Source organism: Panicum virgatum, chromosome 2N (assembly GCF_016808335.1).
Source record: "Panicum virgatum strain AP13 chromosome 2N, P.virgatum_v5, whole genome shotgun sequence".
Taxonomy (NCBI): domain Eukaryota; kingdom Viridiplantae; phylum Streptophyta; class Magnoliopsida; order Poales; family Poaceae; genus Panicum; species Panicum virgatum.
Genome location: NC_053146.1, coordinates 39,606,836 through 39,633,190, shown reverse-complemented (window position 1 = coordinate 39,633,190; position 26,355 = coordinate 39,606,836). Strand labels below are relative to the sequence as shown.

The window sequence follows — 26,355 nt, the reverse complement described above, 5'->3', positions numbered from 1 at the left end:
GATGCTAGAGTGTTCTAGTTGATAGGTTTCATTTTTGTAGATTTCGCAATACTAGTTTAGGTTAAGAATTTGATAGAAATTTGAAAAAATCCCAATTCAATTCCTTCTTGGCCTCGATCCTAGAGCGTGAGCGTGAGCGTGCGCCCTGCACGTGTTGCCATTGTCGGGCTCAAGAGTTTATTAGGCTCGCTGGGCTGCCTTCTCCCCAATTGACTGTGTGGTGGGCTGGAAACTTGATCGACTCTCAATGAGTCAATGAGCCCGATTTTCATATTTGAGTAAACTGTCAGAGAGAGAGGTCCGCCATTTTGTGTTTCTTTTCTTTTTGAAAAAACTCCAGCAATTCAAAAGCACTGTTTATGTTATCAATTTAAATACACTGTCAGATAGATCGGCCATGCATGGCCGGAGACCTCAAAGAAAGGACAGGAACGGTCGAAGGCAGCTAGTCCTGTACATGTATGTGCTTGTCAGTTGTCACACAAATTCAAATTTAGCAACGCACGCTACCTAGGACAACTAATGTCATGTGCTGGTATACGTGTTGAACTTGTACGTGTGTGTCCTAGCTACATACGTACGCGTGCTAAATAAATCTTTGGCATCTTTTTCCTTGGTGAATTACAAGTAATCCGTCGCTTCTTCTCGTATACCATGCATCCCTGCTCTGCTCACATTAGCTCCCTACGCCTTGCAAAGGCTTTCGAACCCCATGTACTGATGCCGCTGCATCCTTTGCACTATGTTCGAGATGCCGACTCCACCTGCGGCAGATCACAATGCAAAGACGACGGTGCATGATGATTATTTTCAGTAAGAAAAGAAGAAGAAGAAGAATTGTTCAGCTAGGCACTCTGCCTGCAGAGAGTTTTATTTGGTCAATTTGTATTGCAATCAGGGCGAAGGAGACGCTACTATCTAGCTACTCCATCCGTCCCAAATTATTAGTTGTTTTGGTTTTTCTAGATGCATACACCTATAAAAATGGAACAGAGAGAGAAGATGGCACTAGATATACATACCGAGAGTGAGCGCGCTGACGAAGATCATGGAGGCCAGGATGAAGATGATGAGCGACGCCCGCCCCAGCCACGCGATCAGCTTCCTCACGCAGTGCTGCCCGACGATGGCCGCGACGAACGCCACCGCGGTGAAGTAGGCAGCTGATGGATGAGGAGAAACATACAATAATTGTGGCAGAGAATGAAACTTGATGCCACAGATATGATCATATATGTTCTTGCATGCAAGAGATCATCAGGGGATCGAAACGTTATGTACCATAGGGCACCGGGAACCGGTGCAGGAGGTAGTACTCGACGACCGACATGGAAGACGAGAACATCATCGTGAACGTGGCTGTAGCACTTGAAACCTAATGAAAACTTGTCAAATAGATGCTCGCATCCTTCCAAATTAAGTCCAAAGTTCCAAACGTACAGACTCTGATCTAGAAGCAGGGTGTACCTGTGGAGGAATGCCGAGCTCCAGGAAGAGTGGGCCCATGATGAAGCCACCACCCATGCCTAGCAGGCCGCCGATGAGCCCCGCCAGGACGCCGAACAGGCAGTACACCAGGACCTGCCGAACGCTCAGCGTGGTCTGCTGATGTTGGCTTCTTCCCTTTGAGGAGAGCACCCTCTTCCCGGTCATCAGCCCGTGCGCCTCGTACAGGGTCACTCCTGTTGCCACCGGGATCTGCAGTGCAGTCAGGCATGCAACCACCAGGATGAAATAATCGATCGTTCCTTCTTTAGACAATGGATTTTATGATTGCGATTCAAATCTCAATTACCTGGAGAGAGTTCAACACCCAATACCATGCCGAGCACGAAGCGACGTAGTTCTGCATTTGTGTAAAGAAACATAGACATCATTATTACTGAGGGAACAGGACACTCAATTTGTGAATTACAGTACAATTTTTTTTCTATACTTTTGTAGCGATGAACTTGTTGCTAGTATTGATGTCATGTTCCATCTGACGATATGTCAGTTTGTCAATGGAATAATAATGATCACCTTTGTGATTTGGAGCCCGAGGAATGCCACCCACACGAATGCAAGAAGACCGAACTCCTTCCAGTAGACGTTCTTCAGAATCGATGTCTGAAATGTGTGATAGTTGCCATGTCACCATCCTTGTGATCACGGCTTCAAAAAGGATGCAGGTGTATATGTACATGCTTGATCTTTGTCAGATTATTCTTACTGCTTTGTCAGATGGGGCTTTTGCCTCAGCTGCAGCACCTGGTGGTGCTGTAGGGATTGCAGCTGTTGCATGCTCTGCTGGGACGATTGTTGTCGTGTGCTCTGGTTTCTGACCTGCGATGTCCGGAAAACAATTCTAAGAAAGAACCTTTTCACTTTGTAATACATTATTGTTTAATTTCTCTCTTACATATTTGGTCCTGTGTTTTAGCAACCTCCTGTCAGAGACAAAGCACTAGTTCCATTAGTACAACAGGAGATATAAAGAAACACGGAAAAATAAAAAAAAAACACGACTGTTCAAAAATTAAAGGTGACACTGTAAAGTGCCAAACATTACCCTTTTCTTTATGGTCTCTTTCTTCCACGTCTCAATGCCCTTCAGATAGGCCTTAGTTGATGTGCCTGTTATTAAAAATCGGAGATACAAACCAAAATCAATATATAATTGGTGATTAGTAGATAATCCTTTTTCGACGGTGTAAGGGATTAGAAAAAGCACCTAGGAAAAATATTATCAGGAGTGCCGTGATGAGCCAGTTGGGGAAAATAACATTGAAAATGACACCCATGCTGACCCCAAGCATGAGCATAGGCTGCATGAGCAGGGCGAGATCGTAGTCGATCAGCGGCATGTCTAACGTCGGGTGCTTTAGCTTGAGGTTGTAGTAGACAGTCGAAACGGATCCTCCCATAATCATGCCTGTACCAAAAATGCAAAGCATAGTAATACATCAGATAATTATATATGTAGTATATGACTCAAACACAACATACATGAAAGGCATGGGTCGATGTTTGCATCATCATACATTCAGAACCAAATTGCTGGATCCTACTGCACCATTGCCCAGATCTCGCTCAGGTTTGAAAATTTTATATTACAATTATTTTTTTGGAAAATTTCCTTTTATTTTTATATATTGTCATTTTGCAGGCCTGCACTCTGCTAATGAACAATCATACTTCAATGCAGAAAATGGAGAAATGATGAACGTAGCGTACTGCAGAACCACTGCCATGCTCTGCATACAAGAGGACATGTATATGGAGGGTTTTGCTACGGTACACCGAAATGACCATGGACCGTTGATTTAAAGCTATATTACCTTTTAGGAGGTAGTTTTAATATTCGCTTTATATATTTTAAATCAGAAAATAGCACATAATACTCACACTTGGATATCGCAGTTGATGACTTGGGATCGAAGCCGATGATGAGTGCCAGCATGGGCACGAAGATTCCGCCACCGCCGACGCCGCCGACGCTCCCGCACGCCGCGCCGAAGAAGCCGATCAGCGATCCCAGCGCTATTCGCCATCCAACTTCCATCGGCTGTACATATGCATAGACAAAATTGATCCACCAAACCAAAATCGATCACCATGGCATGTATACTAGCCTACTAGGACATCCATATGGATCGAAGTACAATGGAGCTGCTGGGTATGCGGACGTTACCGGCCAAACGTGGTGGTACGCATTGCCATCACCGTCCTGCTGCTGGTGGCGCGCCACGCCCGGCGCCGGCCCGGCGACGGCCGCCGCCGCGCACCATGCGACGCCGAGCGCGGCGACGGCGTGCCATTGCTGCCGTCTGATCCCCATCCCCCTGGCGGCGGGCACTGAGAATTCGAGCTGGAAACTAGCTAGAAATGCAATGCCTTTGCCACCGTCCTCCCACGAACCAACAAGTAACACAAGGGAACAAGAGAGACGGCGTAGCCACGAGGACGCGAAAAAGCAGGGAGACTCTCCCGGGAAGTGGCCGCGACGTAGGGAGTGGAGCACCAGAAGGCCGGCCAATAAGCTTATAGGAGTAGTGCGGGATATGCCTGCCTCCATCCGGGTCACATCTCTCGGGGCGTCTCACCCACGCCGAGCGAGGGAACTCGGAGGAGAGATGGAACCCAACGCAGCCAGCTTTATTATATATAATATATATACTATATACATTATAGTTGGAGCGGTGGGAGCACGGTCGTCCGTTGATCTCGACGATCAGATGTTTGCCGGAGGTCTAACTTTTTCACGAATAGCTTTATTTTGGCACCCCCGGCAGCTTCTCCGTTGTTCTCTCTGAATCCTATACTATTGGTGGCTGCCAGCATGGTATCGTTGTTGCCATTTGCCAAACACCGTGCTTCGATTTACACTGACCGTCAGCGTATTATTTGGATCGAATCCCTCTCTTTCTGTCAGGATTTGCAGTTGACATGGAACCACTTGCTGCTAATGGAATTTCTATTCTGCCTTCCCATTAAGGACTCTGGACTCTGCAGGCTATCTTGTCCTTCCTTGTTGATGTTAATTACATATATGATTATTTCAAGCATGATTATTATATGTATTTTAGTTTATGCTTCTTAATTGGTGCCTAGTCGACCCCGTGGGTGCTTGATTCTTCTTATTAACTGATCTTGCTTTTCAAGCACAATATCATAATTTTGTCCCTGCAAAATGTGGATTAATTAATTAAACTCACCTTACAAATTGCAATAATTGTGAAGAACAACAAATGATGAGAAAATACGGTGGTTATTATTATCAGGGGTTCGTACGTAACGGATTCCACCAGCTTTATTCTTTTCCAGACACAGTTGATTATTCATCATGTGCACATAGCTGTAATCTTCAACCAGATTCCAGGGTTCCATTCGTTGTTCTTGCATCCCAGGAAACTATTACCATCTGCCGCACATGTAGTACAATAAATATGCAATAATAACACAAGTTAGCTGAATGAATATATCAACAAAATCCTAGGCAAATCTCCTAATTAACTCCACAGTAGAGCACCAGCCCGATCGAGACAAAGAGGACACAGCTAGCAGAACTTGAACATACATCGATCGTGCGCAGCGCAGCGCCGTTCTGGTTGATCGGATTCTTTTTTTTTGTCCCTCCACATTAACCATATATCAGAGAGAAAACTAACTGCTTACGCGGATAATTAATATATTACTCAGATCCTGGGATGAACAATAATATATACGGCTAAAGATTGCCTTTAAATTAAATTTGTGTGTATCACATGGTTTTTTTTTGCGACAAGTGTATCACATGGTTTTGACTGCACATCTGCGCGAAATTGACACTGACATAGGGGTGAGATATAAATATGTGTATACAAATGATTCCCTTTGATCTAGGGGTGCATGCATGCTCCTCGTGTTGTGAGGAACGAAGTACTAATATTTAGTAGTGGAATTGTTTTTTTTCTATCTTACGAGCATCTTTGAAGACTGAGTGATGGAAACGTCGCCTACCACTGAAAGTATAACGCCGTTGCATTCTAGAAATTTTGCTTCGCCTACCACTGAAAGAACAACGCCATTGAATTCTAGAAATTTTGCTCCCACGAGGAGTCGAACTCAGGACCTAACATGCTACCAATACTCTTGTAACCACCAAACTACATTGCATGCCCTTTCGCGTGTAACTGTCTATGTGTCATTGACCTGATGTTGTCAGCTGATAGCAAATTAGCCGTGAGTATGACATGCTCGTTTGTGCATGTTTATACCACAAGACTTTCATATACCTATAGAAAAAAAAGTTTCTAGACATAGCATATATCTATCTAGCTACATAAGAAAAACCGCTATAAATCTAGAAAAACCAAAACAACCTATATATAGTTTGGAGTAGGAGTAGCATATATATCCTAATGAATCGTCGTCTCAGGCAAAACTATCAACCTGCATAAATTTAAACTATTTCTCAGAAGCTGCATAAATTTTTCAATAAGAAAAATAGGCTTTTGCCACAAAAAATATTGCAATACATATAAATTATTGGAATAAGTAGGTGATATTGCCACAATTTGTAATTTGGTGGCCATATCTATGTTGTATTACCATGAATTTTATTGCATTACCATATGTTCAACTTTCATTGCAATAGTTTAGCATCTATTGCAACATTAGCTTATGTTGTTGCATTAAGATGTATATTTTGCCACGCTAAACTAGTGTTGTAATATTTCAAAAGATGGTTGCAACAAAAACTTATTATTGCCTCAATCGAAGTTGGGTCCCTATATGAATACTATTGCCACGTTTTCTAACTATTGCAATATTTTTTTACTCATTCACATGGTGAATAGAGGGGATAGAAATAGAATATTAAGCAAAATATACAACAAAATTGCTCTGATTCTGGTCCAAGGTTCAAAGCCAACTAGTACTCTGGTAGCAACTTTTATAGTTTTTTCTTCTAATTATTCTTTGCCACAAAAATATATCATTGCAAGAATAATTGTATAGTTTCGGTCATTCCGAATCTATCAAATGCAATGTTTCATTACTTGGCAAATACCACATTTATTGCAACAAACAAAGAAACGTGGCCCAAAGTTTCGACCATGCAAGTAGTTGCCATGGCTACCAACGACCATCATGTGGTGGCAATTGAGATAAATTGTGACTATTTGGCCCGGCCCCTATTGCCACAATTATTTGGTGTTGCAAAAGCCTAAATTTCTAGTAGTGAAAATGGATACATCATGGGTTCAGCTTGTTTGGAAAAGCACTACCAAAATTGTAAGCTGCATAGTCATATAAAAAAGGAGTCTTTTTGGGATAGAGATGACCTTAAAGTTCTGGATGCTTACAAAGGAATGGCAGCAGTAAATATACAAGATGGCTCAACATGTTACTTTTGGACAGTCGACCTATGGGAGGACAATTAGCTGTCAGATTTACCCAGAGCTCTTCTCCTTTGTGTTAAAAACAAAATGTGGTCAAACAACAAGGTCAGAAACATAGAACCTTTTCATCATTTGTTTCATCTGCCTCTTTTAGAAGAAGTTTAATTTTGCTTAGATGATACTCTTGGAAGAAAGAGTGCACACTAGCAAATAACAACAAATACAGATTAGTGGATGTACATCTGGGGAAATACATAGTTCTCCTGAAAGAAAGCTTAGAGACATTTGCTGGGACATGACCTTGCACATCCAACGTTCAAATTCCCCTGGCAGTCTTATTGTCAAAACAAGTATAAGATTTTCCTTTGGCTTCTGATCAAGGATAAACCAAGGACGAGGAATATTCTTAGAAGGAAAAAAAATATGGCTCTAGATTTTTTATGATTGTGAACTCTACAGCTCGAGCAGTGAAGGAACTCTGAACACCTGTTCTTTCAATGTCCTTTGGCAATTTCTTGCTGGGGTCTAATGCAAGTTCAGATACAGGCTCCAACAACGATCTTTGAAGTTATTAACAGTCTCAAAAGACAGTTAAAGACACCAATCTTCATGAATTCAATTATTCTTCTCTCCGGACCATTTGGACTTCAAGGAATGATATTATATTCCAAGGTGTACAACCTTCGATAGCCAACTGTCGTAACTCTGTCAAGAATGAACTCACCCTGCTTACCCATTGTGTACAAGCAAAGCTCAGAATCTCACTTATTTGGCTAATTCTTTTTATGTGTGTTTCATGAGTTCTCTATATAAAGACTTTTTTCTATCGATCTTCTATTAATATATAATCAGTAGGGGACCTGCGCCGCTCCTGTTGCATAACAAAAAGCAAGATCTCAACCTAACTATGTCGTTACTGAAAAAACACAGAACGAACAGTATATACTGCATAGTTGCAACAACCATGTGACGACCCACCTAACGTGTGTGCTACGTTGCACGGATACTTGGCTGAACACGCGTATCGCGTATCGGATACATATCGGATACGGATACATATCCGATATGCATCCAATACATATCCAATAAGTATCCGATTTTTATTAATTTAAAAAAATGGATACGCGTCCTGATACGTATTCGTGGATACGGCCCAGCCCAAATAACATGTCGCATATCCCCCCATCGCCCTAGCCAGCATCGCGCCGCACTCCCGCACTCCCGCATCGCGCCGTATCCCGCGCGGTGACGCCGCGAGCCCGTGACATCAGCTCGCCGCCCGCCGGCGACGAGCACCCGTCCCTGCTCGCCGGCGACGAGTACCGCCCCTGCGACGTGGATCCAGCTCCGGTGAGTTATCCTATCCCCTTCCCCAATCTCGATCTCCTCTTCTTCTTGAGTCTCCGCGCCGCCCGCCACTGCCCATGGTCCTATGCGCGGGTCACCTACCAGGGGTAGCAGGAGAGGGAGGAATTGAGGTAGAGGAGAGAGGGGCAGCAGGGAGCGAGAGGGATCGGGGCAGAGGAGAGCTCGTATGAGAGAGCATAGGCGGAGGATGCGATGCGGCTGTGGCAGTCACCAAATGAGTGGACGAGAGGGCACTTGTGGCTGTGGCCTATGGGTAAGCATCACTTGATTTTTTTATTTCTTTTTTCTCTCCAACAAAGCGGTGGGCGGCTCCTACAAGCGATGGACTTTGAGGAGTGGATCCCACATAAAATGATGATCTTCTATGATAACAGTCTATTGCAAGGTAATTTACTATTTTGATATGTGCCATTATTTATTTATTTAAAAAATAGTAAAACGTATCTGCGTATCGAGTTTTTTAGAAAATTGCCGTATCCGCTTATCCGTATCCTTCCGATATCGATACACGTATCCGTATCCGTGCTGCATAGCCTGTGTGGTCGGTGGAGCTCACGTATGTATGGTCACTGCTTGCGGCTCCCATCTCCATTGGAGCACACAAGTAGCAGCTCGCTAGGGTAAGCGCAACACTGATGGAATTCATTCTTAATAATCACACATGCGGCGAGCTTAGGGAGGAACACGGCGAAGGCGTGGCATCTCTCGATCTGGTGACCAGTGAAATGATCGTGGCCCAAGAGTGAGGGTTGAATTGAGACTTTTTCAATTTCTATCCGTCCTTAGCCTACCACTAGTGTTGCCCAAACCTAAAATTCAAAGACCTAGAATCTAAAGCACACTAACATAATGAATCTAGGTAGGTAATCACACTAACAAAACCATATTCCTAGAAGGATCAAACTATCATGCAACGGCTAGCCCAAAAGAAACAAACTATCAAGAGCAAGTCCTAGTCTCAAACAAGCAAGCAAAGAGCAAGAACTGAAAACACTTAAGTAAATTGTTTGAATGTAAAAGAGAATGGACAAGAGACAACCGGATTTTTTCCCGTGGTATCGAGGAGTTGACACTCCCCCCTAATCCACGTTGGAGCACCCACAAAGAGTTAAGCTCCCTTGCTTCACGAAGAGCAAGTGATCACTAAGAATACCCCTTCTCCATCTCCGGAACGGCGGGCTTCAAACCGTGTACAACTTCTTCTTCTTGGGGCTCCCACAAACTCCAAGAGCTCACCAAGAGCCTCCGATCACCAAGACCGTTTAGGTGTCGTCAAACACCAAGAGTAACAAGTCCTAAGCCTTCACTTGACCATCACTAAGTCGGCCCTAAAGCTCTAGCACACTTGCACTCTTCCAAGGATTGGATGTCTTCTCTCAGGTGTTCAAGGGTTTAAAAGGCAGCTCAAGAGACCCGAGGTACCCCCTTATATAGGCTAGAGATCACCTGGTAGCCGTTGCTAACTTTTCTGAAAAAGTCAGCAACGTCGGATAAACCGACCCTGTACTTGTCAAGGCCGTCGGATCATCCGATCCCACTAGGAAATCCATTTTAGCTGTTATAATTTAAACACATTGCTGATGTCATTACCCGAGCCATTAGTCCGACGCTGCTTGAGTTGAGGCATCGGATAATCCAATCCAACAGTCACATTTGAATTCCAAACCAATGAATCTGATCATTACTACTGTTCTTTAGTCCGACGCTTCATCAATTCCACGTCGGATCATCCGGTCCTGAAGAGAGAAAACCCAGTCTGAAAAACAAGCTCTCTGGAGAATCACCCGAGCATTAATCCGACCTTCAATTCCTCAGCGTTGGATAATCCAATCCCATAGACAAATTTCAGCCCTTGAAAACATGCTCTCTGCAGAAGTCTACTACTCAAAATCTGACCCTGCATTCACTGCGTCGGACAATCCGAGTTCTTTGGTCGGATAGTCCGACCCTAGGGTGTTCGGAGTATCCGAACCCACTGTCATTTTCTGTTTCTGATTTTCAGACTTGGAGTTGATTTGAACGTCGATTCTTTATGCTTCCAAGTGTTTTTCTGAGTTCCATAGCAAGTTTTGATTTGATCTTGAGTAAGTGTGCATGAATTCTAGAGCCAACTCATGGAATGGTCAAGCTACTAACTTCGAACCCCACTTTATAGTACGGTCACGAACTAAAAGCTATAAAACCTATACTAAATCAAGTGTCCTTCATCTCCTTGTGACACTTGAATCTAGAAAGGTCCTTAATCTTGACGAATTGACTCGGTGTCGCTGAGAGGTAATTTTGAGGGGTCTCCTTTCATTTGCGACTTAACGATTAAACCATAATTTCTTCAAAACACACGTTAGTCAAAAACGTTGTCACTAATCACCGAAACTTACCACTTAGCATCCACGGCCCTAGATGCTTTCAACCAGGTCCTTGAATTGCGGCAAATTTTAATATAATCCTGGCACTTAGAATTTTGGGATCGTCTGGCCGATCGATCTGGGAGCACATGCTTCCCATGTGCGAGGCAAGCAAGAAACTGCTCTTACAGAACCACGCCCGCGCGTGCGATACGCGTGGATTCGGTTGCGCTCTATCACCTGCGAGCGGCTTCTTCGTCCGCCCGGGCCCGAGGTTTGCTGATGGAGCTCCATCGACAAGTCAATAAGTAGCTAGCTAGCTTACAGTGTTCCTCAATTAGAAATCAAAGCTCAGTCATCTTCGAGTAGCGAAAGGAATCGGTGCGGATAGCTTAAGAGTGGAAGGGGGTAACCTAGGTAACTTAAAAACTTAACATATGGTATTGAACTAATTATACACAAATACAAACTAGATTATGCTATCTAGATGTGCAACTATAGTTCAACTAGTGTGAAACCCTCATCCTAAAACAAGTTTTGCAACATATGGTCAATCCTAACTTCGAACTACTCTAAGAAGGTAAAGGCACACAATAACAACAAGGGAAAATTTGTTGTGGGGCACTCTTCGAATGTGGTTTTTGCTCCACGACACTAAAAAATGTGGTCTTTGCCCCAAAACACTAAAATTTTGTGGCCATTTGCCACAGCACACTAAGAAGGATGGGTTGGATGGTCTTCTTAATTCCATTAGCCACAGTAATTAAAGGGCCCACCTGGCATCCTCTCCAACCATATTTCCCCTTATCTTCCCACGCGACGTGAGCAGCAATAGCAGCCGGTTCCTGACCTCGCCTCCTTCCTTTGGCTCCACGCCTGAGCTTGCCGGGCTCCTGCCACAGGGCCTCCACCGCCCAGCTCCGTGCGAGCTCGCCGACGAGCGAGCGCACTATGGGCCTGAGCTGTTGTTGTTGGGCTTCCACCGCCATGCTCCGCACCCGAGCTCGCCCTATCTCCACCCCCCAGTCGACGAGTGCCCGGCTGCAGCCTCCTTTGTTGCCGCCGGCGACGGCGGCCACACCTTTACCGCGGAGCCCCCGCGCCCCGGCCGCACAGCTGACAGGAGGAGGAAGAAGGAGACACGGCGGCGGTGGCGGCAGCGTTGTCAGGGAGTTGCGGCGGCCGCATCAAGGAGGGGCGACGGCGGCGTCAAGGAAGGGCGGCGGCAGCCGTGGGAAGGGGCGGCGGCCGGCGGCTCCTCACCGCCAGCAGCACTCGCACCTGCGGGTGTCGCGAGTAACAGGAGGAAGAGGATGGAGGCACGACAGTGATGCGAGGGAGATGGAGGGCAACGGCGATGTGCTGTGGCAAATGGCTACAAAATTTCAGTGTCTTTGGGCAAAGACTATATTTTTTAGTGTCGTAGAGCAAAAACCACATTTGAAGAGTGTCCCCCAACAAGAATGAGATATGGAAACATAAAGGAGGGGATGAAGAAGCAAACTCTCGAAATGAGAATTTTTTCCGTGGTATCGGTAAGCACTAAGCTACCACTATCCCATTCACACATTCACAGTTCACATTCGAATATAATAATAACGTTCACATTCAAATGAAAAAAGAACTAACCTTTCTGTAAGGAAAATGGCCCTATTAGACCATTGTTTTGTGATTTGGTGATTGAGTAACAACGCAATCAATGGGACTAATGATTTGTCAAGTGAACAATTATAGATCCCAGGGATAGAGTAAAAAGGCCAAGCAAAGCAAAACACGAAGAAAGAACTCAAAGAAACACTGAATTGGACGAGTTCTGTAGAAACAGTGGCACCGGATGCACCGGTGACACTACACCGGTCTAACCGGTTGGCAGCGGATACACCGGTGCCCTACCACCGGTGCAATGGGCTGAGCAATGGCCAGCCAAGGGGAGGAGAATCAAGTAGCACCGGTTACACAGGTGATGCTATTTCGGGGGATCGGTGCAATCACCATGCCATCAGAGAGTATGTTTGACGTGCAAGTGAAGATTGTTCAGCACCAGTTACACCGGCGAACCACCGGAGGAAAACACCGGTGTAATTTCATGTCAGCTGCAAGGGAGAGAAGCTGCACCGGATGAACCGAAGACAAGGCACCGGTCTAACCGGTGACAGCCACGTCAGCTGTCAGAAGGCCAACGGATAGTGCAAGGCTGTGAGTGACCGGATACACTGGTGCCCTACCACCGGTCTATCCAGTGCCCTCGCAGAAAAGTGGCCAACGGCTCTTAACGGCTCTATCGACTTGGAGTTCCATATATATGTGATCCCCCGGTCATTTGAAGATTGCTGGAATTACTACAATCCTCACACACACCTAAGAACATCTCCAAGCCATCCAAGTGCTTATTGATCATATTTTTAGTCCTTAGCACACATTTGAAAGTGTTGGTGCTAGGTTAGCTCTTTAGAGAGTAAACAAGCAAGGCTTTGTGCCTTTGTGCTCTGGTTCTTGAGTGAACCAAAAGAAGACATCTTGGAGCGCCGGCCCCTTGGAGCTTTGTGGCTCGTCGGCAACGTCATCAACCCTCCGACTTGGTGTGGAGCGGTGACGACAACCTTGTGCGGGGGACGTGGAGACCCCCATCCTTTGTGGAGAAGCTCCTTAGTGGAATTTGGGATCAAGGTGACCGTGATTGAGTTCACGGGAGAGACTTGATTGCCGAGGAGCGATACTCTTAGTGAGTGCTTCAACAACGTGGATGTAGGGGTGTCTTTGTGGCTAACCGAACCACGCGATAAACACCCGCGTCTAGAGTTTGCTTCCTCCTATCCCGCTCTTTAAGCTTCCGCATTTCATACTAGCAATTCTTGTGTGCCTTTACTTTCTAGAGTAGTATCTTGATAGGAAAGAGTATAGGTTGCTAAACACTTTTGGAATAGAGGTTTCACACTAGAACAACCTTAGTTACACATATAAATAGCATGTTTTAGTTTGATATTGTGCAATTTAGTTGGAGCAATAGGTTAAGGTTTTAAGTTGCCTAATTCACCCCTTCCCCATCTTAGGCTAGAGCACCCGATCCGGTCTTTCAATTGGTATCAGAGCCGGGACTCACATCTCTCATAAAGAAAGCCAATTCCATTGGCAATTTGTGTTTGCCAGCTCACTTGATTGGTTAGGCTTCACCGCCTAGTGAGTTAGCTCTTTGGGGAAGGGATGGATTCATTAGGACCTCCTCCACGTTTCGATGGCACGGGCTTCCAACGATGGAAGATTTTAATGCAATTCCACCTTCAAGTAAAGGGCCTAAATGTTTTGAGGGTAACTAGTGAAGGAGTAAAAAGCAATAGTCAATAAGAGAAATAATATGATGCTATAGCAAAATGTGCCATTTTAAACTCTCTTGGTGACAATGTGTTCAACCGTGTGTTTGCTTGTGAAAATGCTAAGAATTTATGGAAAACTATTAGTGAGAACCATGAGGACACAAAAGATGTTGCAAATGAAAAATATCATGTTCTCATTGATAAACTTAATAGCTTCAAGCAACTTGATGATGAGAATGCCGAATCTATGTACTCACGGTTGAATATTCTTGTGAATGAGATTAACTCTTTAGATGTGAAGAAAATTAATGATGTGGAGCTCATTCGCAAGATCCTTCACTCACTCCGGAGGTCGGACTATGATTTGGTGATCACAATTCTTTATGAGAAGGAAATCAACACCTTGACGCCAAATCAAGTCCTCAATAAGGTGATCGCCCACGAGCTACGCCATGACATCAAGCCAAGAGCACCACCTTTTTTACCAACTCATAGCGCACTTGCATGCAAGCAAGTCAAAAAGTTGAAAAAAGATGGTCATCAAAGGTAGCTCAAGTGAAGAGGAAGAAGAGGAGGCATGCCAAAACTTCTCAAATGATGAAAAAGAGCCAATGGACTCCAAACTTTACAAGTAAGTCAAGAAGATGAACAAATGCTTGCAAGAAATTAATTCAATGGGGTATATGGTCTTCCTCAAAGATGGATCACATCACCAACAAATGAAAGTTGAGAGGAGATTCAAGAAGAAGAAAGAAAAGAAGGAGAAGAAGCCCAAACATGAATCATTTGCTATATTTGGTGAATGGGTAAGCGGTGGTGAAGAAGCAAGTGCAAGCTCAAGCGATGAATCAAACAAAAAAATTCACCACTCGCACCAACAAGGAATCATCATCCAACACTTGCCTTATGGCTCAAGGTATGGAAAGCGATGTAAGTGATGATGAATCCGATTCTCCTTCATATAATGAGCTTATTGAATTAATACATGAGCACCAAAAAGTTATTAAGAAACAATTAAATGAATTGAAAATTATAATGCTATTAATGATCTTAATGCTATTTTCGCTACAAATTATGAAAATTTGTTATGCAAATTCAAATTGTTTAGCGAAGAGCATGAAGAGCTCAAGTTGAAAATTGAGAGCATTAATGATACTAATAGTGCTTCAACTTCTTGTTTTGATTCAATTGATAAGTCTAACTCTTGCAATGATAAATGCTATAAGAATGTTATTGTAGAATCATGTGATGATCCCATTGCCAAGGAGAATGATGAACTCAAGCAAGAAGTGGAAAGGCTCATGAAGGACTTGGCTAGATTAAAGGGCAAGAGCATAGAGAGCAATGTCCAACCTTCTCAACATAACCGTGAAGACATGGTGAAGAAGTTTGCGAAGGGGTCCACCGTGACTTACTCAAAGTGCCATCACAAAGGCCACAAGTCCAACAAGTGCCCTCAACTAAAGAAGAAGCTTTCGGATGAGAAGAATAAGAAGAAGCTCACAATCAAGAGTTTTCTCATCTACACCAAGCCCAACAGGAGGAACAAAAGCAATAGCACCTCCTATGTGATCAAGAAGAAGATAAATGGCAAGGTGATTGTTCACAAGGTTGGGAAGTAAGAAAGGAGTTGAAATCACTCCATTTGGGTGTCCAAGGATGTCATCACCAATATGAAGGGGCCTCAAATGGTGTGGATTCGAAAGGAGACTTAAAACCCAAGTATGGCTACGGGGGATTTGGAGGCTTAGCTTACAAGATGATGAGTAGGTTCAAGCCAAAGAAGCTAAGCTCACAACTTGGACATTTGGTGTCCAAGTCCCCCATACGATAATGGTAGCTAGATTTCAATTCAAGCATCATGTAGCTCCATTACCCTTGCTAGGTTGTTTGCATTGCATCACCTAGTGTTATATATGGTGGGTTGCTTGTGTCATAAGTCTAACCAATGAGCAACCTACATGGTTTGATAAGTATGTAGAAAGCTACACAAGGTTACCCTTCATGTTACATGGATTTCATGAGATATGTATTTCATTTGTACCATGAACACAAACTATAGGGTAAACTTCCCATTGTTGTCATAAACAATGTGCATACATTTGATTGGTGATTCAAACACTAAATACACACATTTAGGGAGAGTTCATCCTATGGTTTGTAATTTTGAGACTAACATGTTTTCAAGTTTATCCTTTGTAGTCTCATATTGAGCCATGACCTATTGAACTAAATTTCCATATCTAAGTTCATATGCTATGAGCTCATGCCTTTGTTCACCTTGGTGTACCAAATGTTTATGACCTCAAAGACTTTCAATAGGTATTCAACTTCAATTGATATCATTTGACACAAGTCACTTTCAAATTGGTACATGCAAGGTAACTACAAACAACCCCCGTAGGTATTCATGATCTACAACCCCTTCAATTGGTATCTTTGTCAATTCTTTGTTATTTTAAGGGCTACCTCCGTGCATGATATGATCTAAGCTTTCTCATTCATTGTCTAGTTGTGCATTTGATTTTCACATTATTATTTTGTGCACACACTTTGTGGAAAGCATAGCTCATGTCATACAAGTTTCGTGATTTTGTGATCCACCCTAGTAATTGCTCAATTGGTATCTTCATTGATATCATACAATTGAATCATAATTCATGGAACTAACTCCCTAGGCTACTAACTTTTCCCTTTGAGCTATATTATTTTGCCAAACCTTTTTAGGTGATTTTACTCCATAGGAGGAGAAATTTAGATCAAAGCAAGGTGACAATGAGTATCTTCTCAAAGGGGAGCAACTTTAATTCCAAAGGGGAAGAAAAAGAAAAAGAAGTAGCAAAAATGGGGAGAAACAAAGGGGGATGATGGATTTAGGGGGAGGTCAAGTCAACATTGAATGATGGTAAGCATCCACGCAAGTGTAAGTGGTTCAATTTTTTATTTTTTGCAAAATTTATGCTTGCTTTGATTGTGTTGTCATCAATCACCAAAAAAGGAGAGAGTGTAAGGAAAATGGCCCTATTAGGCCATTATTTTGTGATTTTGGTGATTGAGTAACAACACAATCAATAGGACTAATGATTTGTCAAGTGAACAATTATAGATCCCAGGGATAAAGTAAAAAGACCAAGCAAAACAAAATACGAAGAAAGAACACAAAGAAACGCTGAATTGGACGAGTTCTACGGAAACAGTGGCACCGGATGCACCGGTGACACTACACCTGTCTAACTGGTTGGCAGCGGATACACCGGTGTCCTACAACCGGTGCAATGGGCCGAGCAATGCCCAGCCAAGGGGAGAAGAATCAAGTAGCACCGGTTACACCGGTGATACTATTTCGGGCCATCGGTGCAATCACCATGCCATCACTCAGAGAGCATGTTTGACGTGCAAGTGAAGATTGTTCAGCACCGGTTACACCGGTGTAATTTCACGTCAGCTGCAAGGAAGAGAAGCTGCACCGAATGAACCGAAGACAAGGCACTGGTCTAACCGGTGACAGCCACGTCAGCTGTCAGAAAGCCAACAGATAGTGCAAGGCTGTGAGTGACCGGATACACCGGTGCCCTACCACCGGTCTATCCGGTGCCCTCGCAGAAAAGTGGCTAACGGCTCTTAATGGCTCTATCGACTTGGAGACCTATATATATGTGATCCCCCGGTCATTTGATGATTGCTGGAGTTACTACAAGCCTCACACACACCCAAGAACATCTCCAAACCATCCAAGTGCTTATGGATCATATTTTTAGTTCTTAGCACACATTTGAAAGTGTTAGTGCTAGGTTAGCTCTTTAGAGAGTGAACAAATAAGGCTTTGTGCCTTTGTGCTCTGGTTCTTGAGTGAACCAAAAGAAGACATCTTGGAGCGCCGGCCCTTTGGAGCTTTGTGGCTCGACGGCAATGTCATCAACCCTCTGACTTGGTGTGGAGCGGCGACGACAACCTTGTGCGGGGGACTTGGAGACCCCCATCCTTTGTGGAGAAGCTCCTTAGTGGAATTCGGGATTAAGGTGACCGTGATTGAGTTCACGGGAGAGACTTGATTGCCGAGAAGCGATACTTTTAGTGAGTGCTTCAACAACGTGGATGTAGGGATGCCTTTGTGGCTAACCGAACCACGGAATAAACACCCGCGTCAAGAGTTTGCTTCCTCCTATCCCGCTCTTTAAACTTTCACATTTCATACTAGCAATTCTTGTGTGCCTTTACTTTCTAGAGTAGTATCTTGATAGGAAAGGCTATAGATTGCTAAATTCTTTTGGGATAGGAGTTTCACACTAGAACAACTTTAGTTGCACATATAAAATAGCATGTTTTAGTTTGATATTGTGCAATTTAGTTAGAGCAATAGGTTAAGATTTTAAGTTGCCTAATTCACCCCCTTCCTCTCTTAGGCTAGAGCACCCAATCCGGTCTTTCAGTTTCACATTCAAATCCACTATAGTGTACTCTCATTCTAAAAATAAAATTTCTACTATACTAATTTTCATATCTAGATTTTTTTTCTAAATAGTATTCCTCTCTCTCTACACACACACATATATATATATATATATATTCCTATGTAGGACGAGTTTTTTCTACGCTCGCGTGTAGCTACTCTCATCATCAGTATACCATCATGCGTATATTCACATACTCATTTATTGCTTTTAGTATATTCATATACTAATTCTAAGATACTTCAAAGAGATATATACGAAAAATTTCAAAAGCATCCCTGTTTTTAAAATATATTATGATTATACATTACTACTATATATTAAAAATAAGTATGTACATATACTCTATGTATAGTCACATGCCCAATGTATATATATACCATCATATATTGTCTAGTATGATCGCATACTTCACATACATACTCTTCGTTTGGTCACATACATCATACATCATGAGATATATACGTGGGAGTAGCTACAAGCGACTGTAGAAAGGATTTTTCATATATATATATATAGCTATTTGATATATTTAACCCGCTATTAGCTATTTTTCATATATAGCTATTTGAGGCATGGTACCACTATTCGAACTCATGTGTAATTTAGCCGCTATAGCTCGCTATAGTTTTATTTAACCTGCTATTAGCTATTTTTTCGATCCATCCGCTAAATCCCTTAGTCCGCTATTTAAAATCATAATATATATATATATATATGTATATATATATGTATATATATATATATATGTATATATAGTAGGTTTATTGAGTAGCCTGAGTACTGAATACCCTGTTCAATACCCGAGGCCACCCCCGCGCTCAACTCCGGACCCGACCTGTCTGCTCGCATCGTTCTCCTCCCCCTCGCGCCCGGTTTTCTCTCCCCCACCTCCGGGCGGTTTTTTGAAAGGGTTAATTGGATCTGTGCCATTATAACTTCACCGTTTTTGAAGCGCGCCATTACTTCTCGAGAAACTATGCCAGTGCCATTACAATTCACCTGCCATTGGAAATACGCCATTATGTACGTCTAACACCATGTTGGGCCTAGTTGCAGGCGTACCCATACGCCCCGCCCCCTCCGTATTTTCGTATGGACAAAAATGCCCCTGCTACTCACATCTCTCTCCACTCACTGACATGTGGCCCCCACATATCATCCCCTTCCTTCTCCTCTCCTCGTTTGCCCCAGCCACATCCGGCGGTCCCCCATGGGCTCCTACTCGCACCATCGGTCCATCGCACGTCGGTCCGCCGCCGCGCTCCTCCTGCTCGCCCGCTGCCGCGCCCCCTCGACGGCGCGCTGAAACTCCACGGCAAGCCAGCTCTGTGAGCGCATCCACTCACCCATGTCGCCACTCCCCAGCCTCCACGACGATTGGAGCCGATTAGAGTCTCCCCTGTCGTCCGCCGCCACTAATCAGCTGCCGCCGACCGGATTGGATCTCGACGCTCCGGGCCTCCCCCTCTGCGGTACTGCTCGAGCTTAGCTGCCGCCGCCTACCATCTGCTCCCCTCTGCCCGCGGCCTGCCCCCTCTGCTCCTCGGTCCGTCCTACGCTCATCAGCGTGCGGCGGTGAGGCCTGCTATGGCCGGGTGAGCCACGGCTCCAACCGAGGGGCTGTAGCGGCGGCGGTTGGACGAGCAGGTTAGGGGACCGCCGGCGCGAGAGGCCGAGGTGCTGGAGGCTGCGGCCGAGCTCGCCGCAGTGTGCGCTGCCATGAAGGACGGCGGCGGCGGCTGCTGCTTCTTGCACAGCGCCGGCGGCGAGAACAGGCGGAGCTCGCGGCTGGAGCTCGGAACCGGCGAGTAGGAGGAGCGCGCGGTGGCGAGAAGGGCGGGTACAACGGCAGCAAGCAGGGGAGCGCGGTGTCGAGCGAGCAGGAGGAGCGTGCACAGCGGCGAGAAGGGTGGGCGCAGCGGTGCGGCGAGCAGGGGGACCTGGCGGCAGGCGAGCAAGAGGAGCGCGGCTCAGGAGGAGCGCGCATGGCAGCGAGCAGGGTGGGCGCGGCGGCAGCGAGCAGGGGGGACGGTAGCGGGCGAGCAGGAGGAGCGCGTTGGCGGACCGGCGTGCGAACAGGAGGAGCCCATGGGGGGACCGCCGTGGCTGGGGCAAACGAGGAGAGGAGAAGGAAGGGGATGACATGTGGGGGCCACATGTCAGTGAGTGGAGAGAGATGATAGTAGCAGGGGCATTTTAGTCCATATGAAAATACGGAGGGGGCGGGGCGCATGGGTACGCCTGCAACTGGGCCCAATATGGTGTTAGACGTACATAATGGCGTATTTTCAACGGCAGGTGAATTGTAGTGGCACTGGCATAGTTTTTCGAGAAGTAATACCGCGCTTCAAAAACAGTGAAGTTATAATGGCAGAGATCCAATTAACCAAAACCCCCCACCCCATCCCCAGCTCGGAGATGCGGCGCGGCCCCGCGATTCCCTGCGCCGACTGCCGCCCCCCGGATTTCCCTGCACTCGCCCCGCCCTGCGTCGCCGGCCCGTGCGATTCCCTGCGCCACCGGCGTCCGTGCCGTCCGGCGAGCTGCAGCTCCTGCTCCAACCGGCCCCCTTGCTCCGACTGCCGGCCCCCGGATTTCCTTGCGCTCGTCCCGCCCTGAGTCGCCGGCCCGCGCGATTCCCTGCGCCTCCAGCGTCCGTGCCGTCCGGCGAGCTGCAGCTCCTGCTCCCGCCGGCCCCTGCGAGGCTCTGCACCGCCCGCCCCCGCGCCCGCCCCGGTGAGTCCCTGCGTCTCCGGCTCCTGCGCCGGCTGCCATTTTGAGTTGTACCCCCGCCTGCTACTCCGGCTAGTCCCGGCGCCGCCCTCCACCTTTCTGTCGACGTGTCGATTTTTCGTCCCGTGCCAACCCGGCGAGCTCCAGCGCCGAGTGCCATTGCCCCCCTCCTGCCGTAATGGTGGTAGCCTGTCGCCGCTGTGCCGTGTCCTCGACTCACCCGCCTCCGGCTATCATCGTGAGACGCTGCCCTGATGGAGTCTTCTGGGACATAATCGTCTCCCATGCTGCCTGCTTCAATTTCCCTTTTGTGCTCTCGTGCGCCTCACCCATCTCCAGTGCGACTCCTCCCCAGTGCTCCTCCCTGCAGATTTGACAGCGTCCGTGCCGCCTCCCTCTCGCCACTGGCAGTGACAGCAGGTGCCTCTCTAAGCTCCCAGATGCTGCCTTCTCCCCCTGCCATTCCCCTCCCCTCCTATTTCCCTCACGAACCCACCTTATTGTAGATCTACTCGGTCTCTCCTGTTTCCTGCGGAATGATCTCTTGTGGGAGTTATACTTTCCTAACTGATTACCACTTCAAGTCACATAGTTAAGGTTGGATTAGATTGTTGACCCCATTGCTTTGCTAACTGAATTAGTGTTTGTTGACTTTATTTTGTGAATATGACTCGTTGAGTTCCTATTCAGAATTCAGATAAGCAACTTGTTTTTGTTCAGAGATGTAAATGTCCAGATGTGTGTGCTTCTTAGGCCAGTCTCAGTGGGGGTTTCATGGCACTATTACCTAGACTGCCACATCAGCTTTTCTGTGAAATGAAACTGTCATGAAACTGCCACTCTCAGTGCACAGTTTCATTGCACAGTTTCATAGACAGGATGTAGTATTTAATATGTGCATTGTGTTGTGATCAAATGTACCATGAGAACTCTATAACCTTTTTTGCAATTGTTTCTAAACTATGTATTTAGTCTACTAGAACATGGTAAATAAACATTACTGTATAAAAAATATTTCAATTCACTTTAATATCCACACGATCTTAAATGGGCACATATATGAATATGATCTTAAACATTGTTGATACGAGAATCTGTTTGATGGGCAAATATGTCTTAAAAATAATATCTTTTTGATTATCCAAGAGAGAGGAACACAAGGAGAGAAGAACCTACTTTACATCAAGGAGAACAAGACGCTGCAGCACTTTCACAGATGAAACAACACCCCGCCGGCTGCTGACTAGCACATGAGGAAAAAGATGCTGTCGAGATGGATTAATACTAGATGTATATATAGGTGAAAGGAGGAGCAGTTCACATTCCAAATGGAGCAGTTTCACACCAAAATAACTGAAAACAAATACATAAGTTTCCACTACATTGCAGCCTTCAAAATAACTGAAAAATAATACTGAAGTTTCCACTACACTGCAGCCTTCCAAGATAACTGATCAAAAGCACAAGCCTCCCAATTGATATCCTTGCACAAATGCTCCTGTTAATGAAAGACATGTAGGAACAAAGTTCAGAATACACAAATGCACAAGGTAGGAATAAAGTTCAGAATACCAAGAGCTCCCAGGGTGCAACTGATATTCAGATTATAAATAAGCTATCTAACTGAGAGCAGACTATACCTCAGCCTCTGCACATTTGTGTGGGTAAGGTTTGGGGCTTAAAAAACAACCCTTCCCCAGACCCCGCACAGTGCGGGAAGCCTACGGCACTGGGTACGCCCTTTTTTTTAACTGAGAGCAGACTATATTCACAGAACAACTTCTCTAGGATGAAGCAAAATCACTAACCTCAGGGTTCATCATCATTTTTAAAAATCATCTTAGCAATACATGACTCACATGCTTGGCAAAAGCAGAAAAAGCAAATCCATCAGGGACAAAGACTTTAGTACATACTAGCAGTGTTGAGTTCAATTTAATAACAGTGTTGTTTAGAAAAATATACTAGCAGTGTTGTGTTAAATTTGTAAAGCTGAAACAGCAAGCTTTACTGGAAGTCTGAAACTGCACTTTCTACATCTGATTTGCTAGAGCTGAAACAAGTTTTAACTGTAAAAAAAATTGAGGTAACCACTTCTACATGTTCACTTAACAAGAGCACTGCTTTTCTGCAGGTTGAGTCCGAGTTCTTACCACTTTACAACACATATGGCATTGGTTTGACTACTTGCAGCCAGTATTCATGTTCTCAAAAACTAGTAATTTAGTCTACCAAAAACTTTGTCAAGGCAATTCCCTTAATTCGTAATGCATACAAATTCCAAGCAGTGTTCAAGCTACTCATCATAAATCATGAACTGTTGGATTAGCGCAGCATGCTACTCATGGATAGGACAAATCGGTGCTTACCATGGATTCACATATTGTGAGAAACTGCTCTGGCCACTGCTACCTCCGGTTCCAGTTCCAGGCCAACATGGAATGGGTGGTGGTGGGTGTGGAGCTGCCGTTGGAGCTGCCAGAGACACCGGAGTCGTCGGAGAAGTGCCACCCCCGCCCGTCGTCGTGCCGGCGCCGAGGCCCTTCATGAAGCCGCCACCACGCCCCTCCTCTGTGCCGCCACCGCAGCCCTTCATGGGACCACCGCCACGACATCTTGCAGAGCCACCGCCGGGCTGGGGACGATCTTCCCCCTGGCGGGGCATCTTCACGGAGCACCGCTCCACCAGCAGCTAGGAGGCGAAGGGAGGAAGGGCAGGGGTGGAGATCTAAAACAGGGGTGGCGGCTCCAACTGCAGGGAAGGGGATGGATTGGCTTTGGTGGCGAGACCGATTGGCTTTGGCGCGAGCTGCAACGATTTGGCGCGCAAGGTCCGAGCGGGAGCGCGGCCGCCCAGCGCACACGAGATCCGCCATGAAACGGCTGAAGCTCTCAGTGCGGGTTTCACATGCGTTTCGTCGACTTGGAAACGCCGCCCGAGTCGTTTCATGGGGAAGAAACGCTTTCCTTCTCTCCTATTAATTTACTTGCCATGTCAGCATTTTTGCTGAGGTGTCCATCTAATTAATGTCATGAAATCCCCACTGAAACTGACCTTAGTTGTCACTGCAAGATATGCATTCACCCGAACGATGCTGATTTGGTTTGCCAATCCAATTTTGGTGCTACGTGAAGAGTTGGATTGGTTTGATTGCCTGGTAGGAGTTATATTTGGATCAATATACTTTCTTAATTATTGCAGATGTTTCTGATGCATTGGCCCCTCTATACTTTGTGGTTCATGAATCATGGTACTAGTTTGCATGATCAATGTGCCTTGTTCTATCTGAAATGCTTATGGTATGCCCCACTGGCTTCATGTTTAATCCCTAAGACCCTAACGTTGGGTGTTGCTGTCTCTACAGCGATGAAGGGATCAGTCCTGCTGCCTTCCTGCAGAGCCCATTCTGACTGAAGCTGGTGGAGACGAGCAGAAGGCTGATAACATGACGTGAATCCCCCAATCTCTGCTGACTTCGACTCAAACACAGCCTTTTCGAGTATCCTTTGTATAGGTGTCGGGCGCCAGGACCATCTTCTTGTCAAACCTATATGGGCGGAGGTTAGGTTCCTGCCTGCAGCTTTGATTTGGTTTCCCATTGTCGTCATTCTCTTCTTCAACTCCCGTTCATTTTGTTTTAGCTCTTGCATGAGATGGGTCCTGCCAACTTCTTTCTTTTTGATATTAATATATTTTTAAAAATTGATTGCTGTATGTAGTAAAGGATGGATCACAGTGTCACTTCCATACTTGCTGTATGAACTAGCCTCTAGTTGGTTTTGTCAACCACTCTTCTTAAATTTCACATATTGTACTTTAGGAATGCCGTTCAATATGGAACTATCAATGTAGTAGCCGATGTTACAGACTTAAGTTTCCTGCTTGTTACAATTTTAAGGACAGCTTAGGACACCTTGAACTAAGATGGCATTTAGTAATCTCTTCTGTTTTGATTAATTTGGATGTCACTACTCTTACTTCGATAGTGTCAGCATGATCACATTAGATGGAATGGTGATAGATACATTGACATGGCTCATGGAATCTATGAAAAAATTAAATAAATGATCTAGAAAAAATAAAAACATAGACTGGTAATATGCTGGATCAGAGAAAACTATTTGGGTGCCTGGACCTGAACTTGTAGTATGCTAGCTCATAATGGTGCGTGACCATTCTGCATTTTTTCCGTATCTTATCCGGTAATTATGTGTTGTTCTGAACTATTGATATCTGCCTGCAGCTCCAAGATCACATTATAGCACATGGTCGGAAGAAACAAGCTTGACCTTTGTTTGCATTATTGAAGACGTCAAATAAGCTTTCAGATAATGTTGAAGGAAGTGTAGAAAATTAAAGTTAGCTTGATGGTTCATGTCTTCCGGAGACATCCCTTTGTATGCCTGCAATGTGATCCTTACTAACCCTTCTTATGGTGTGATAATGTGAAAGAAATTAAATGCGAGATGCAGCCATGCAGGGGAAGGGTATATGCATTTTTTTCTTTCCTTAACTTGTATGCCAATCAATGGCTAGATTCTAGATTCAAATTACAGTTATGTAAGTTCTTTCCTCTATCCTTTTAATTAATTCATATAGTTATCTCTTTTAATGGTTGTCGGGTTCATAAAGATAGCACAGCGCACAGAATCTTGGTTTCCGATCAGTAAAATTCATCCACTTCATTTCACAAAGCCCTTTATGGTTTGTCTCTTAGTTCTTGTTATAAAGATTAAGAGTTTATTCTAAATTATCTTGTTCCCATCTATCGGTTGATGTTTTGCGATTCCCCTTTAAAATGTAAATAATCGATTTTGAAGCCTGCAACGTAACGAAAGAATACCAATGTGCCAGTTTAAAATATAAAACAAACCAGACATAGGTGCAGCCTCAGATGTGATAGGGCATTGAAATCACAAAAAATATTATTTTTATGCCTCTCATTGATGCAGTTGGTTCGTTAATTTATTTTGACTGGGTCCCACCATTCGTTTCTGCACGTAATAATTTTGTTTGATCGAGCTTTTAAACAGACAGAAATTCAGATTTCACCATCTCATGGAAATCCGACAGAGCAGACTTTGAAAAAAAAAACCGAGGGAGGTCCATTGGTCCACCGGACCTGTACGTGCGCGCCAAACGCAAAAAAAGCAGGGGCGGAGCGTTGGCCTCCAGTCACGCGGGGAGGGCGGCTGCTGGCCGCGCGTCGGGACGCGCTCGGGTCGTGCGAGATGGTTGGCTCGGGTATGGAATAGTTATTCCATGCCCAGGTAGGGATCA

General features: G+C 45.1%; 2 protein-coding genes and 1 long non-coding RNA gene across 7 annotated transcripts; 1 reads left to right on the top strand and 2 right to left on the bottom strand.

The window, feature by feature from the left end:
* Positions 1-332: 332 nt before the first annotated feature.
* Positions 333-4,004, bottom strand: LOC120660423 (sulfite exporter TauE/SafE family protein 3-like). The gene is made up of 12 exons (XM_039938953.1): positions 3,674-4,004; positions 3,388-3,547; positions 2,714-2,914; positions 2,552-2,616; positions 2,402-2,429; positions 2,213-2,325; positions 2,023-2,109; positions 1,796-1,846; positions 1,468-1,698; positions 1,282-1,375; positions 1,023-1,163; positions 333-764 (listed from the first exon to the last, which is right to left on the bottom strand). The coding sequence occupies exons 1-12, from the start codon at positions 3,818-3,820 to the stop codon at positions 685-687; spliced, it is 1,398 nt and encodes a 465-aa protein (XP_039794887.1). The 5' UTR covers positions 3,821-4,004; the 3' UTR covers positions 333-684.
* Positions 4,005-20,756: 16,752 nt separating this feature from the next.
* On the top strand, positions 20,757-25,687 carry LOC120660422. 5 transcript variants are annotated; one of them, XR_005669590.1, is made up of 4 exons: positions 21,084-21,494; positions 21,581-21,671; positions 24,440-24,636; positions 25,319-25,687. It is a non-coding gene; the product is annotated as an uncharacterized LOC120660422 (long non-coding RNA). The 5 variants fall into 5 exon arrangements; XR_005669594.1 differs by lacking the exons at positions 21,084-21,494; positions 21,581-21,671 and adding an exon at positions 20,757-21,077; XR_005669592.1 differs by lacking the exon at positions 21,581-21,671.
* LOC120660420 (DEAD-box ATP-dependent RNA helicase 52A-like) lies at positions 22,389-24,032 on the bottom strand. The gene is made up of 2 exons (XM_039938952.1): positions 23,444-24,032; positions 22,389-22,572 (listed from the first exon to the last, which is right to left on the bottom strand). Exons 1-2 carry the CDS (start codon positions 23,737-23,739, stop codon positions 22,467-22,469), a joined length of 402 nt encoding a protein of 133 aa, XP_039794886.1. The 5' UTR covers positions 23,740-24,032; the 3' UTR covers positions 22,389-22,466.
* Positions 25,688-26,355: the final 668 nt, after the last annotated feature.